General features: G+C 52.7%; 1 protein-coding gene across 2 annotated transcripts in view; it reads right to left on the bottom strand.

The window, feature by feature from the left end:
* Snph (syntaphilin) overlaps nucleotides 1-16072 on the bottom strand; it is a 49563-nt gene that overhangs the window by 4181 nt on the left and 29310 nt on the right. Inside the window, exons 2-4 of one of the 2 annotated variants that reach the window (XM_038331002.1) lie at nucleotides 8053-8149; nucleotides 7317-7424; nucleotides 4133-4282 (exon numbers count right to left, since the gene is read on the bottom strand). In XM_038331002.1, coding sequence (XP_038186930.1) covers nucleotides 4133-4282; nucleotides 7317-7424; nucleotides 8053-8102 — 308 coding nt within the window. In that variant the 5' untranslated portion in view covers nucleotides 8103-8149. Of the gene's footprint in view, nucleotides 1-4132; nucleotides 4283-7316; nucleotides 7425-8052; nucleotides 8235-16072 lie in introns of those variants that run through there. The other variant, XM_038331001.1, reaches the window with a different exon arrangement.

Genomic DNA, 16072 nt, shown 5'->3' on the forward strand with positions numbered 1-16072 from the left:
GGGTGGCTCAAAGCTAGAGACAAAAGTGGGAAGATTTAATGCCTCTTCTTCCTTTCATCCTACTGGGAGGAGGAAGGGTGGGTGGAGCCAGGGGCCAAGACAGGAGAGACTCCCTTGAGAGGGAGAAGAAATGGCAGGAGGAGACACATCCCTATCTCAGCACTAAGCCAAGCCTTCACATCATCGCCTCCAGAAGAGACTACACAGATCCTTAATTATGAGCCCACTGCTATAAAAATGTAATAAATCCTTAATGCAAAGCGGCAAACACAAGAGAGGGATATGCTTTCTTAGTGAAGCAGCTTGTGAGTGTTTTAAGAGAACAGATGTTTGTTCCCAGATTCCCAGGGTGAGGGTGGTGACGTGAGAGAAATGACCACCTTTGATGTTGGTGGGGGAGCCCATGATTTTACAGTTTCCTCTTGCAGAACGCCCAGAAGTGAAATGAGTTGGAGGAGGGGAAGGACTGGGTGGCTCTCCTGCATGCATGGTAGAAGCGTCTTATTTTTTGTTTGTTTGTTTGTTTTTCGAGATGGGGTTTCCCTGTAGTTTCTAGAGCCTGTCCTGGAACTAGCTCTTGTAGATCAGGCTGGCCTCGAACTCAGAGATCCGCCTGCCTCTGCTTCCCGAGTGCTGGGATTAAAGGCGTGCGCCACCACCGCCCGGCTGCTTCTTATTCTTTACTGTCAAGAGGGGAGGCCGAAGAGATGGATGAGAAATGCAGATACCAGGAGAAGAGCCGCGCCAGCGAGCGGAACAGCAGCAAGACTCCCACCCAGAGAGGCTAAGGCCTTTCAAGTCCCGAGTTATAGCTAGATCCGGGGGTGTTGAAGAGGGAGGTGGTTAGTGAACCCTGCCACAGTGGCTAAGGGGAAACCAGGGTAACACTCAGTGGACACTGACTGCAAGCAGTGGGAAAGCAGGATACTCACGGGGGGGGGGGGCGACTTACCACTCATTCCTTACCAGGACCCTTGTCGCCATTAGCTCCACATCTCACTCGGAAGCCTGGCTTAATGAACAAACTTCTAATGCCAAGGCTACCACTGGGGGGTTTGTGAGCCTAGCAGAGTGACTGTACCACATAGGGAACCACAGATTTTCCAAAGTTAAGATTGGCAGTCCCACTCGGGAATAGGCTCCAGAGGTCAAGCAATATCCTCTAAGAGGGTCTGACCACTCCACATAATATAATTCAGCAGTGGGCTAGGGGAGGGCAGTGAACTGGAGCTATCTGAATGGCAAGAGCAGGCAGATAACAGGGGTCCTTGATCTCCCTTCTCTTCCTCAGGGTGGAGTATCTCCGCTTCCCACTCGTGCCTGCCCTGGGAGGTGAGTCTGCAAGAAGGAACCGGGCATGCTCAGCTTAGCTGCCCCTGTGCTTCTCTTCCTGGAGCTAGCTAGACCTCAGGGACAATGGCTTCCCAGTTCTGGGCTGGACTGAAGCTACAGGAATAACATTTGAACCGCACCTTAAAAGAAGGGGCCAACGAGGATGTAAGATGGAAGAAATGGCACCTCAGTGTGTGTGTGGGGTGGGGGACACACAGTGTCCACAAACACGGAGGCGGTTGTCAAAGCACGTGGGGGCTGAGAAGTAGAAAGGAGGCTAGCACAGAAAGTATGTCTGGCTATTAAATAATACCTGGAGGGTGTGCGGAGAAAGGCCTTTTGCCAAGGACAGGCCTGCTGTGGGACCTTTCAAGGGCAACAGAGTAGTTGGGGACATTCTGCCAAACACAGGTAGATGGCCTACATGCCACTACTGGCTGATCCAGAGAAGAAGCTAGGAGAGGGGCTTCTGGCTCCTCATGGACATCAGGACAAAAGGACAATCATACCCTGGGCATCACTGGGAAGAGGGCAGGAACCCGTAAAGGGAACCTTAGTTCAAGGATGGTGGAGCCCATAGACCACTCCGACCTCTGAAATCACAACCAAGCCTGACTCGACTGGAAGAGGCTGGTCATGCATGTGGAACTGTATCAAGCCCAGAGATCAATAAGGATAGGAAGACTGGTTTGTGCCAGGATGACTGGAGAGGATGGGGAATGACTGCTAATGGGAACAGGGTGGTAAAAAGAGGTATCCGAGCACAGAAATTGTGGGAGTGGCCAATCAATGATGGGCCCAGGTTGAGACCCATACTTTGTGTAGTGATATTTCATTTGTATTTTAATAAATAAAACTTGTCTGAAGATCAGAGAGTAAAACAGCCCCGCTGGTCACCCTTATAGACCAGACAGTGGTGACACACACCTTTAATCCCACTAGCCACACTAGTTTGCCATAGAAACTGGGAGGTGTGTGCCTCTATTCCCAGTGATGTATGCCTTTAATCCCTAGAGAGGAATATAAAACTGGAGGAGACAGCTCAGAAAGGCAGTCTTATTCTGAGATTCCTGGAGGCCGACTGCCATTTCGGACTGAGGTAGAGGTGGCTGGCTGCTTTGCTTTTCTGGTCTTCAGGTTGAACCCCAATTTCTGTCTCTGAGTTTTTATTAATCGTGCTTCAACTATAGCAGGGAGCTTACCCCTGAGGGCCAGGACCCAGAGACCTAGGATAGAACTAAATATGACTGGGGAAAAGTCAATGACATGATGCCTAAGGGTACTCTGTTGTACTCATAGATCAGTGCCTAGCCCAACCGCCAGCAGAGAGGCTTTGCTCGCAACTGATGAAACAGACTCAGAGACCCACAGCCAAACATTAGGCAGAACTTGGGAAATCCTGAAGAAGAGGGGGAGGAAGGATTGGAGGAGCCGGTGGGGTCAAGGGCACCACAAGAAAACTCGCAGAACCTACTAACATGGGCTCATAGGGGCTCACAGGGACTGAACTGACAACCAGGGGGCCTGCATGGGACTGACCTTGGCCCTCTATTCAGAGGCCCACTGCTGTTACAGGTGTGTAACTTGGTCTTTTTGTAGGACCCCTAATAGTGGGAGCAGGGGTTGTCTCTGACTCTGTTGCCTGCTTTTGGGGCCCACTCCTCCTACTGGGGGCCTCATCCAGCCTTAACAGAAGAGAAGGTACCTAGTCTCACGGCAGCTTGATATCCCATGGCTGGCTGATATCCATGGGAGGCCTGCCCTTTTCTGAAGAGAAACAGAGGATTAGGAGTAGGAAGTAGGAGGGGAAGTAGGGGAGGGGCTCACAGGAGGGAGGGGAAACTGTCTACACACCCTCCAGCGATTAGACAGGCCAATTCTATGGCCCGAAGAATAACTCCAGGCAGGTGTAAAAGCTGCTGCAGAAGCAAAGAACAGGCGCAGTGGGGATGCCTGCCCTGAGCTCTAGTACCCAGCACAGCTTGGTCCAGCTCAGGACAAACACAGGGCAGAGGTGGCTGGTGAAGGCCATCAGAGGTGGGGATCCCACCCTAATATAGGATGTTTGTGGTGACGGGGCCTAACTATGTATGCTAGGTTGTCCTCAAACTTACAATCTTTCCTCCGCCTATTGACTGGGGTGACACAATTTGCTGTAGTGCTCAACCCTTTGAAGTGTGACTCTTAAAAATGAAGCCACCAGGAGGGGTAGCACCAAGCGTACCCAAGGACCTGAGAGTGAGCACAGCTGAACCTGAGCTACTGGGAGACCCCCAGGCTGAGCAGGATCTCAGCCATAGCATCTCCTGATCTTGTGCCATCTATAGAAAGGAAGCAGACATGGAGGAAGGCTTCTGGGTATGGTCTGTGGGCCAAGACCCCTGCTTCTCATTGTGGAGAGGCAGGGGAGGGTTAAAGGTCTATTTCTCACCCCCAGGGATAAGGAAGCCAGGGAGAGTCTCTGGTTCAGATCCCTGAGAAGAAGACAGGATCCAGGGGAAAAGCTGCCATCCAGAGGAGGTGCAGGTCTATAGTCAGAAGAAGACCGCAGCAGGAAGTGACAGTCCTTACAGGGAGAGACACTTGCCACTGGCCCCAAGCACCTTCTTAAAGTAGTCAAGGAGTGTCAGGGGCTGGCACCTCTATAAATGGGCCCAAACGAGGCTTTGCCAAGAGGAAAATTCAGGTCGATGGCAGCAAGGCTCATTCTTCCTTCTTCTCAGGGACTACCCCAAGACCCTGGCTCTGCTGAGACTGGAGCTGGTTGGTGTTCCCAAGGCTTCCCCTGGCTGCCACTCACCGGTCCTGAAGCCGGTCCTGTGTGTCCTTGAGCCGGGCTCTTAGGTGCCGGATGCAAACTTCCTTCTGCTGCAATGGAGTCAGGTACTGCTCTGGGGTGGGGGGCTTGATGCCATGGTTGTCGCTGCATAGTGTATACTTCATGGAGCGCCTGCAAGGGTACATCCATCAGAAGTGGGGGATGGAGAGGGCAGATGGAACACAGAGCCAGACCAGGGAGCAGCCTTACTATCTTCAACTCAGCCTGTGCCACCAGCCCTTCTGAGCAGGCTTTGTGGGCGTGGCACACTGAGAGCCAGCCTTCTGTGAGGTGAGTTTTAGTGAAGCTCTTCTGAGAGAAGAGTTGGATAGGGGGACTTAAGACACATCTGCCCAGGGAAGAGGGACCTCTCATGAGGCACGTGTGTGCTCAGTGCCTCCTGACACCCTGTGTAGACCCTCACTGCAGCACTGGGTGCACGGGAGCCTTTGTCCTACGAGCATACAGTCACTCAGAGATGGTAGCTCAAGCAGCCTCTACACATTCCATGCCGTGCGCTTCCTGAGCCCGGGCCGCCTGTCCTCAATGGAGGATGTGAGAATGGGGAGCAAGGGCAGGTTCCAAGTGAGCCTGCCTGGAGAATAAAGGACTCACCTGCAGAGGTGACATCTTCCTGGGAGGGGGCTAGCCTAGGGACAGGGATGCGGGCATAGACACAGGGGTGACGTCATGGCTGTCTCTGCAGATAACCACGATGCGCTCTCTTTACCCACCTTCGGGAACACACAGGTTTACATCACATGTACACACGGGGAGGCCTGGCCACTCCTTGCTCTCAGGAAATTCATGGTGTCTCCAGCCATGTGTACCTGCATATCCCCGTGGTTGCCCACATACCATTTTCATGCTGCCTTCATAGGTAAATGCCTGGTCCTGGACACCAGCCATGTGTTTGCATCCATGCTTTGGGACATATGTGAGCACATACGTGGACACGTGCTAGGTGTGGACAATTAGCACCAGGGCCTTGAGTAGCAGCTGACTGGACACCTCCTGCAACTGATCCAGTGTGTCATACCATACCAGTGAGGAGGAGCCTCCACCCAGAGGGCCACTGGAGGCAGGACGGAGGGCTGGCCAAGGCTTTCCTAGGAAGGAGAACTCCCTGATTCCACAACAGACTTTGGTTCAGATGGTCCCACCCACAGCTTCCTGGCTGCAGGATCTGTTCTTAAGAACCTTGCTTGGATCTTGGTTTCAAATCCTGGGAGTGTTCCCACACAACAGAGACTGGGGCCTGCAGCTACATCACCCTGCTGCTCCAGGGGCTGGGGACACTTAGCCTCAGCATAGACACTTCCTAGGGCTGGAAAAGATAGGTCTCGTGGAGGCCCATTGTGGAAGTAGCCAGGTTCAAGGCAGATTTAAAGTTTCACGGAAGCTGTGTGACATTTAAGGTACACTGTGAAGTGTTAGAAGGTGGCAACAGGAAGGGAAGCCAGGTCACAGACCTGCTCTTCTGCCTGGCAAGGGTGGCATGGTGGGTGCCTGGACTTTCACACCCTGCTCTAAGATCTCCTCCAAAGAGAAGAAGCCGTCCAGCACCCTTCATTCAGATCTGTAATCGTCCTGCCCTGCAAGGGATTTGGCAGGAGGACACACACCTGCGGTGAGGAAAGAGTTCTCAGCCTGGCACGAGGCAAGGGTGGAAAAGCAGGTGCTAACTAGTAGGAATGAGGGTCAGAGGGAAGTGGTGCTTTGAACGTTCTCATTTGCTTTCATGGGCATTTTTTCCCCAGATAACATTTAATACATGCTGACAGTCACTAGTAGCTGCCCAGCCCCTGTGTGTGTGATGTATTAAAAAAGAGAAACGTGATCATGCTCATTTTAGCAGAGACAGCCTGGCTTCAGTGAGGCCCTTAGGAAATACTGTTCTGCCCCCCGTCTTCAGGGGTGGCAGGCCTCCTTTGGGGCAACAGGATTTCTCTCTCCACAGGTGTGCAACCTGTGGTTTGGGACAGCCCCAGGTGCTTCAGATGGGAGATCTGTTGCAAAACTGTCACTAATGGAAAAGTCTGGGCCCTTCCAATTCCATGCTTTTCAAGATAGAAATCGGATAGGAGCCAGATGCTGGCTTCTAACACATGCACAGGTCCTGCACATGACTGTTACCCACCGCCCACACCTTGGTGGAAAAACCTGAGATCTGTGGCTTTAACGGCTCTGCACATCACTGAACACAGAAGACATCTCTCTGCTGAGAGGTGCAGGGTGTGGCTTGCAGGGAGGAGCCTGGCTGTGGGTCTGCAGTCAGGATTCACCCCATTCTCGCATGTCCACAACCTTCAAGCCTCACTATGGCCCAGGGATCATACAGAGAGTGCGCAGATCAGCTCACTGACACCCTGCACTATCAGCTCCATTTTATGGAAGAGAAAAAGTTGAGTCTTGGAGACAGGAAGCCTGCAGCTCCCCACAACCCTTCCGTGCCCACATGTTTTCCAGCACCTTGATTCTAAATAACATCCTGGTCTTCAAGGACAGACAGCAACTCTTTACCTGCCCCCCAGTGTGACTCTCTATCCCAGGTCTCTCTCTACTGTACCTAGACCAGAACTTAGCATGTGCCACGCCTGTAGCATGTCACCACCTCTGCCACTCGCAGGGCCGAGGACAAATGCCCCGAGTCTATCTTGCCTTTTCCTCTGTGTTTGGGATGGAACCATTTAGAGGAAAACACCAATCCTCTCTGAATTAACTGGATAGGTTGCTAGGAAGCCATGTGACCCAGTTCTAACCAATGAAGTCCAAGCAAAATTTCACAGGGAAAATGTCCCTTCTGGGAGCTGTCGACACAAGGGGGGCTATCTTCTTCCTCGCTGACCTACCTGATGGGTGGTGGCACAGGGGCCATCTTAGGATAATTAGGACAAATGGTGTTCACATGGATGGTGACCAGGAATGGGTGAGACCTGTGAGTTCCAGGAGTCGCCTGTCTCTGTCTCTGACGGCTTATCACATGGGCTCATGTCCCTTTTACAGACAGGAACCAAAGCTCAGAGGGGAGACGTGACAAGTTCTAGGATGTAGTCGGTAAGAATGCTGGGGTTGGGATGGGCAGATCATGGTGCTGTTGTCCCCCCATCTCCTGGGCACCAGGTTCCCAGGCAGCCGGGCCTGGCTGGAAGGAGGAGCTGGTTACCTCGGTGTGGGGCTGCTGTCACTGCCCTTGCAGGAGCCAGAGTTGCTGCTGCTGCTGAGGGAAGAGGTGCCGTAGGCGTCCCGCACACTCACAGGTGGAGAAGTGCGCCTGGAGGCGGGGAGAAGAGGCAGCTGCTCATTCTGGCTGGCGGGCAGCTGTGGGCACTGGGCGAACACTGCCAGGCCACTACGGCCTAAAGTGCCCCCGCTTCGGGATCATCACAGGGAAGAAAGGCAGTGGGATGGGACACACACACACAGAGACAAGGGTGACAGAACAGACAGTGGTAATCAAAGTAGAAACCGGAAGGTGGCTAACCCTCCTAGTTCCCCAGGGTCAAGCATGGAGGCTAGACAGGGCTGTGGACAAAGGGCGGGCCCCAGGGTCTCTTAGCCCAGGGAAGGACATCCAGGCATGAACTGAAACAGAGGGGATTAGAATGGGGCAGACAAGAGGGGACTGGGAGAGGGACCCACAGGGTGACAGTTAAAAGAGAACGAGTAATGGCAGGGCCGATGCTAATGGGAACCTTCATATAACTGCTCTAGCCACCATGTCATTTAGGTCCTTAAATAGTTCCTGGAGGTGGCATGGATCAGCCAGCCTATTTAAGGATGGGGAAACCGAGGGCACAATTTGCTTAAAGGAACACTGCAAGTCTGCTACAGATGAAGACAAAGCTCAAGCCCTCCTGCCTCGGAAAGCTCAGGGCTCTAAACAAGGGAGAGACTCTCACCTGCGAGATCCGGCAGAGGCGCGTCTACTTCCTGGCAGGGACATGGCCATGAGACTGCGGGTCCTGGTTAGCGGTGGGATGGACGGTGTTCCCGGGGCTGAGGAGAGAGGGCGGGTTGTGGGGGGCGTAGGGAGGGCAGGGCCGGGCCATGTCATCCTCTCACTGGGGCCACTGCCTGGCATGGCTTCTCCTCTTGCCCTTCGGCACGACACCCCAGAATCAAGCGAGGACCTGTAGGCTAAGCTGTAGGTGGCTGCCTTCGCCAGTGAATTCAGTGGGGGCTTGGCAGAGACTGCTACCCCCGGTTTAAAGTCTCAGTTAGTTCTCAGAGCCTCAGGGGTGGCTAGAAGTCATCAGTCCAACCCTAGATCTTCCAGGTCAGTGAAGGCACCCAGAGGGGTGACGACCCCACCACAGTCACGCGGACGGCAGGACAAAAGGGCCTCCTGTCCACCTGTGCAGCAAAAGGATCTTCTACTCTGCTAGCAAAGCCTGCTTCTCCCCAGGTCCCTGCCCCTCAGACCCCGCCTCCCACATCCAGTCCTCCCTCCGTGGCAGGGGCTGCAGGTCAGAGGACTCTCCTGGTGCAGGACTGGGAGCCCCAGATTAGGCCGGGCTGGTCTCGCTGACCATCACCTTCCCAGTTGGCACGTGGTTCGGGGCTTCCTGGCTACAAAGGAGACAAGACAGATGGACATACCAGCACACGGGTAGAGAGAGAAATGGATACAGACAAAATAGGTCATTCCAAGATGTGTCACACACATGGCCATGCTCAGGCGCCTGCCCCCCAGGCAGGACAGCAGCCAGGCCCTCTGACTCCCATGCTGTGTGCATGCAGGCTAGCCTCGGTCACATAAACATGCACATTTATTTTAGCACATCCCAGGACACTGAGCGTAGGTTTGATGCGCAAGAGGCCAAGGTCCTCCCTAGCTGCTGAGTGTTCCTCGGTGGGTGTGTCTAGCAAGCCGCATGCTCAGGAGTTCACAATGCCCAGGAGACTTGAGAAGCAGGGTGGGTGGACCCAGGCCTGCTGGGTCCTGTGCTGGGTCTTTAGGATGTTCTCCTGAGTTGGGATTTTAGTGTCAAGGACAGCTCTGCAGGGATGTCTTCAGGGTCACCAGGGAGGGAGAGGCCCCATGCAGAAGGTGTAGCTGTTGGGACCAGGGCTACACTAGGCATCAGCCCAGTGCTCCCTTGGGCCAAAGTAGAGAAACCTAGGCTTTCTACAGTCAGTGACTGGTTTTGAGGCAGCCCCAGAGGTCGTAGCCCCGGACTCCACGTTCAGAGAAGGGACTATAGACAATAGCCTGGGAAAGCTTAGCCAAGAGCGTCATGCCCTGGACTTCTGCCCATGCTGGGGAGAAGCAGCCGCCAAGCCAAGCCCCACTGCACAGTGGCCCGTGCTACATGTGTTACGTACATTACGCCATTGACTTCTCCCAACAACCCTATGAGGAAGTGCTGAGATTAGTCCCCTCTTACAGATAAGGAATCAGGGTCACCATGAGCAACAGGACTTGCCCAAGTCACACCCCAGTTGTGCGGCAGGACCAGCATTTGAACCAGACCAGCATCAGATACTGAGATCTTTAACCCCAGAGTTCCTGACCCAGGGACTACCTCCTTCCCACATCGGGGTCCCCAGGAACTTGCTTCTCCTGCACAGTAGTGTGGCCAACTCCCGAGTGGACAAAGGCACTACTCAGATGGCCAGCTTCCTGGCTGTGACACAGAACACTGCCCGTTCCCCTAGAGGGCCTGGACACAGCCGGCATTGTTTGCCCAGAGGTGTCGGGTGTAGGAGCCGCTGACACCATGCCCGTCACCTGAGCTGCCCACCTAGCTTGGCACCACTTCCCATCCATCAGTCTCAGTCACCCAAGCAGAGCCTCTGGAAACAGCATTAGTAGAGGCCATGATCAGGTGTAGGGTGGGGCATCAGTGGGTTGCATATCTGTTCAGAGAGGTATACAGGGGTCCCTGCCTCCTGGGCACAGGAGGATCTTCTGGGAGCAGCTGGAATAGGGGAGGCAGAGAGCGGTGGCCTTTGCTCATGCACGGACAAAGCTTGGAGGACTTCCTGCCACAGGGTGAATTCCTCTAAGGTCAGGTGACCTGCTGGCAATTTTCTTTCATTCGCTAGTCCATGTCATCCCGGCCTGACTGGCCATGTTCCCACCACTGCTTCCTGGCTTTAGGCTGACCGCAAGGAGGAGGCAGCACCTTCAGCAGGCCTCACCTCCCAGGTGGCTTCTCTACCACAGCCAGCTTGGGTGAGTGTGATTAAGAGCTGACGGAGTCCAGGTGGAGCTCCAGGCCCAGATCTCAGGAGGCAGGTGAGAAAGGGTGGATGGGAACCGCGTGTGGCCCTGCTACAATACGAGCTTTGTCCCAGCTGTCTCTGCTACCACCTTGTTTGGCAACCCCCTCCCCCCCCCCTGCTTCTCCCCCCTCTCGCGTTCTCTTTTCCTTTCTCCCTGGCCGCGGGTGGGAATAGGGTGGCATTTGTACCCGGACACAGTTGACAGTCTCTTGGGAGACCAGAACCAGCCATTAATTCAGGACAGAAGTGGAAGTGGCATTTCCCCTATTGGGATGGGACCTCACAGGCAGGGGCCCTCTTGGGAAGGCAGAAGCCACCCAGGGCCCATAGGGCACCACCTCCTCAGGATCCTGCTCAGAGGCTCCAGTGTGTGTCCTGTGTCTTCTTGGCTCCTCCCTCTCACCATAGGCCTAGAGAGGAGGCATGTTGCCATGGCATTTATCACCATGCCGCCTATTCAGCCTGGAGTCCCACAGGCCTGTCCCCAGGCAGCCAGAGGCAGCCACTTGGAATGGAAGCTGAAAGGAAAGCTCCCAAGTCATGGGAGCAGGGTCAACAATCTCTCATTCCTTCAACCCCAAGGAAACCCGCCCCTTTCTCATCAGCGTTCCTGTTTCCCCATTGTGCAGGCTCCATAGGAACCGCACACACATCTCTTTGATTGGTCATTCCCAGTCCCAGTGCTGCCCAAGGGCCTAAAATGGGGAGGGAGAAACTGAAAAACTGCAGAAATAGGCTCAAACAGATATGGGATTGAATGCTGGTTCTTGTACTCGGGCTGCATGCCTCAGCCAGCCTGGTTACTGCTGAGCTTCGGCCTTTCGTTTACCATGACGCTGCACCTCCTCTCTGGCTACTGTGAAAGTAACATGCAGCAGTGCATGCGTGTGGCACGGATGGGTGCATGTCACACAAGAGACACGACACACACAGGAGGAGACAGTGTTCTGGAACTAAACAACTAACATGTGATATGACCTTCAGAAAAAAAAAATCCATGATTCTGGTGGCCTCCGGAAAAATGCTTCTTCTAGCCAGAAACTTGTGTTGTGCCTGGAAGGATAAGTAGGAGTCCGCCATGCATGGGAAGGCAGGGGCAGCATGGCCAAAGGCAGTAATTAACAACATCATTGCTCTGAAGCTGGGGTGCCTGGTGGGGAACAGTGGGAGCGAGGCTGTGAGGGGCAGTGGAGCCAGGCCACACACAGCCGGACGAGCCAGGGTCTTGTCCAGTGGGCCACAGGGAGGCGTGGGGCTGTCCCACAAAGGAGAGGGGGACACATGGGATGTGCATGTGAGAAAACCCTGGGTGGGGAGCCCTCTAGCGTGTGTTGGGAAAGGACAGAACCGGGGAGGAGACCAGATCACAGAGTGCTAAAAATCTTCCAGGGGTGAATTTAGGAGGGCATGGGTCTGGGCAGCATCAGAAATAACAGAGAGAGGACCTGGACTCTGTTTGGAAGCCATCAGAAACTCGCGGATATGTGAAAATAAGGAGAAAACATTTAATCCTGGTGATCAAGTCCTTTCCACTTATAATGGTCTCCTCCTCCTCTTTTTCTTCTTCCCCACCTCTGCATGCAGTGCCTGTGTGCACACGTGCATTTGCGTCTGCACTTGTATGTACGAGAGCTCTGCTTGTCAGAGCACCACCATCTCTTTGCTTGAGTATCTGCCAGCCTACAGCATCCTTCCCCAGTTCTCTGTGCATTCAGGATGTGCTCTGTAGTCTTCCTACAGGGACCAGGCCCAAAACCTTCTTGTCTTAACCCCTTAGCTGAAGCTTCCTGGTATATTTCATAGACACAAACACAATTAACACATAATGGTCATTATACAATGCTTTAAAACCTGTGCTAGGTCATAGAGCTAGACTAGATGGTCTCTGAGCAACCCTGGGTCCCACATTCTGATTCTAGGGCTGTTTACGAAACAAGGGACTTGCAAATGATGCTTGCTTCTTCAATGACTGGACTCCTGGGTAGCAGTTTTCTTGGCTTTAAGATTAGGAAGCTGTATCTCTCGGGAGAAACTGGTACCTTATTCAATAGGGGAGCAGCCTGGTGCTTGGGTCAACCTAGTATCCTAAGGGAATGTCCCAGAATATACCTTTGAAGGTCTTTTTCAAAGCATTAACCATCAACAAAAGAAAAAAAAAAGCAACCCTGAAATCCCAGAGAACAGAACAGGCTGAGCCGATGACTCAACCCCCAACAGCTGTGCAGAGCAGAGTGTAGCGACCTGAGTTTGGGAGGGAGCCCGGCTCTGCCAAGGCAGCAGCAGAACCTGGAACGTTCTTCCTAGGCAAGCACAGAAACTTGCGCTTCTTGAATGCTAATGCAGAGACGGGAATGGAAATGGGCCTGGACGTTTGCCAAGGAGCCACCCTCCAACCTTAGAACACCAGGGAAACTCCACCGAGGCGATGGGCAAAGCTCTGCAGGCTTCAGGACGGCCTTAGCCTCCCCCAGCAGCAGACTCAAGTCCAGCCTTCCTGCCCTTGTGCAGGGGGGACTTCTCCAGCTCACTTCCTGTTTCTGGCACAAGCCACTCCCTGAACTCAAATCGCTCAACAGAGCCATTGAATTCTGTGTTCTCACTGTGGCAACCCCAGTACAGTGGCAGGGCCGTTTCACAATGGGCCAAATGCTGCAGGGGTTCCCAAGGCAACTAGAAAAGGCTTGAGGGCTGAGGCAGCACCACAAGAAGCCCATTTTTTAAAGAAGGATTTGGGGGCTGAGGATGTATCTTAGTAGTGAAGGGCTTCCAGAGTATGACAGAGGCCCTGGGTGAAACCCCAAGCACTGCCCAACCCTCCCCACAAACAAGAGGTGTAACTGCAGGTTAAAAACATGAGCTACAACTTCATACCTGTGAGGATGGCTATCAGAAGACAGGGAACAAGTGTTGGAGTGTGGAGAAACTCGCCTGCATAGCTGGTGGGGACGTACAATGGCGACGCTGCCACGGAAAATAGTTTGGAAGTCCTCCACAAAGCTGAAGAGGGTTGCCTTTGTACCTGCAGCGCCACTACTGGGTAGACTTCCCAAGGAATGCTACAGGCATTGAAACACTGTGCATGAGATTGATACTGCATGACTTCCAATAGCCAAGGGTGGGGAGCACCTAGTGTTTGTCAGTTTCCAATAGCAAAAGGGTGGGGAGCACCTAGTGTTCGTCAGTTTCCAATAGCCAAGGGTGGGGAGCACCTAGTGTTCATCAGTTTCTAATAGCCTAGGAAACACCTAGTGTTTGTCAGTAGATGAGAATGGGTGCTGCACAGGACATCCACACGCCAGTGTAACTATCAGTACTCTCTGTCCCGCTGGTCCCCCCTGGATTGGTTTCTCTCCACCCACCAGGTCCTGCTCACTAGCTCCTGCAGCCACTTATGAAATAACCACTCTGACGCTTATTATCAGTTACAGTTGTTTGGCAATGTTTTAGGCTTCTTACTGGCTAGCTCTAAGTATTAAATTAACCCATTTCTATTAATCTGTGTTTTGCCACAAGGCTGTGGCTTACTAGTGTGGCTACATGGCATATCCCCACTCTGTCTTCCTTCTGTCTCTTTGTTCAGATTTCCCGCCTAGCCATATTCTGCCTGTCCATTGGCCGAAACAGCTTTATTCATCAACCAATAAAAGCAACACATATACAGAAGGCAATCCCATGTCACACCAGGACTTCAACTATAGCAGAAATGAGGTAGTAACATGTGCCACAACATGGACGAGCCCTGAAGACACCGAGTTAAGCCAAAGAAGTCAGATGCAAACACCAAGTGATGGATGACTCTGTTTACACAAAAATACCACCTTGGGCAAATCCACAGAGACAGGGGCCACTTAATGGTTGTCAAGATGAAGGGAAGAAGAAACAGAAAGGCAGCTGTTGACAGGAATGGGGCTTCTTAAGAGGGATTCTGCAGATGCTTTGGGATTAGATAATGGGGTTGTTACATAATTTTGTACCACAAATCTGGGGATGGTACATTTTCAAAGGGTAAATGTTATAGTCTGTGAACTGCATTTCAATTAAAAGAAAAAACCCAGTAAAAACAAATCCACACAATCAATATTTTTAATGAATAGTTGCTAAAGGTTAGGTCTGGTCCAGAAGGGAGGAAATGGTCCAGATTGCTCATCAGTGGCAGCAGGGCAAGACAGAAAGCCAATCCACCACCCTCACCGGAGACCAGAGGCAAGCAGGGACCTAGACTGCTCCCAAGGAATCCTTCCTGAGCCTTCTCTCTAGCTCAAGTAGAACCACTCCCGCTCTTGTTAACAGAGCAGAAGCCCCATCCAGAGACAGCTGCTTTTCTTCTCCAAGTTGTCCCTTCTTTCTACAGCCTAGGTGCTGTGCAAGCAGTGCCCTGAACCCCCAATAGCTCAGAGTCACATCGCACGATCACCGGTGGCCATCTGGGGTCTCTCTTCTCTCAAGTACAGTTACTTCAAGTATTCGTGGTAACCTCTTGTCTGTACCAGTGTCTTTGGGACCCAACCAAAATGATAAAGGAAGAGATAGACAATTTGTGGGAAATCAGAAAGCTTCATCCCTTCATTGCCTCTTAAAGGGATCTGTTCTTTACGGATAATCTGTATACCTCAAGAGTCTGAGAAGGCATGAGCCAAGGTTGAAGTCACAGGCACCCTCTTCCAGGGGCAGGGAGCAATAGGGGAACTGGGATAGACCCTCTGCAGGCATCAGGGAGATGTGGGAACAGAGAGGTCACGGTGCCAACTTCAGCTTGGTAGCCAGTTTGGCAAATGACTCCTGGCAGATGGAGGCCCCCAAGCAGCCCTGGCCACAACGTATGCTTTCACTGATAGAGCTGTCAATCTCTACAGCTTCTTCCCTGCCCCTCCTCCTCTCAAGCAGCACAGGAAGAGGATGACGGTGGGCCTCCATCTCGGCGGCTTCCCTCTATTCTTTGGGTCTTGGTTCTTAAGATCCTGGGTCTCACCGCTACTTATGCCACCATCTATCCCAAGGACCAGCAGGGGCTAATGTGGTCTTAGAAGCTTAGAACAGAAAATACCTCAGGGAGAATCTGTCACCATTTTATCCACAGAGAAGTTAAAATCCAGGAAGGGCAGGTAATTTCTTGCAGTTGCCCAGCAAATGGGAGTCAGAGTCTGGGCTGGCAGCTGGATTCCCACGAATCTTCCCATCTGCCCATCCCCCCACCATCCCCACTTGAAAACAAGTCTGAGTTCAATAAGAACAAAGGGGAGATTTTTCCAAAGGAAGAAAGAGCTGAGGGGGAAGTCACGTGCTGCACCAATGTTAAGACAGGTCACACAGGACTAGAGGGTAAAACCAAGACCCAGGGAAGAAGAGGCCGCTATGCAGCACCACGAATCCAAACAGACTGGTCTCATCCCAAGATTCCTGCCCACCGATTTAAACTCATGATCAGTCTTCTTACGGTCAATGAGGACCAGGGAGCAGGCTCATGCTTTGGGAAAAATAAAGACATTTAAGTATTTGAGTATTAAAGGAAGAATTTCTGCATAGCAGCGGAAGGAATCTACTCCTGGGGAGTCTGCAGGGAGACTGGAGAGAAAGGAAAGGCGGTACACACACCCGAGCCAACCTTCAAACGCTGTGTTTTGCTCACAGGGCCTGTATAACACAGACTGAAGGGACGTGGAGATGTCAGCATGTCTGCCTGGGAACACAGCC

Source organism: Arvicola amphibius, chromosome 5 (genome assembly GCF_903992535.2).
Source record: "Arvicola amphibius chromosome 5, mArvAmp1.2, whole genome shotgun sequence".
NCBI lineage: Eukaryota > Metazoa > Chordata > Mammalia > Rodentia > Cricetidae > Arvicola > Arvicola amphibius.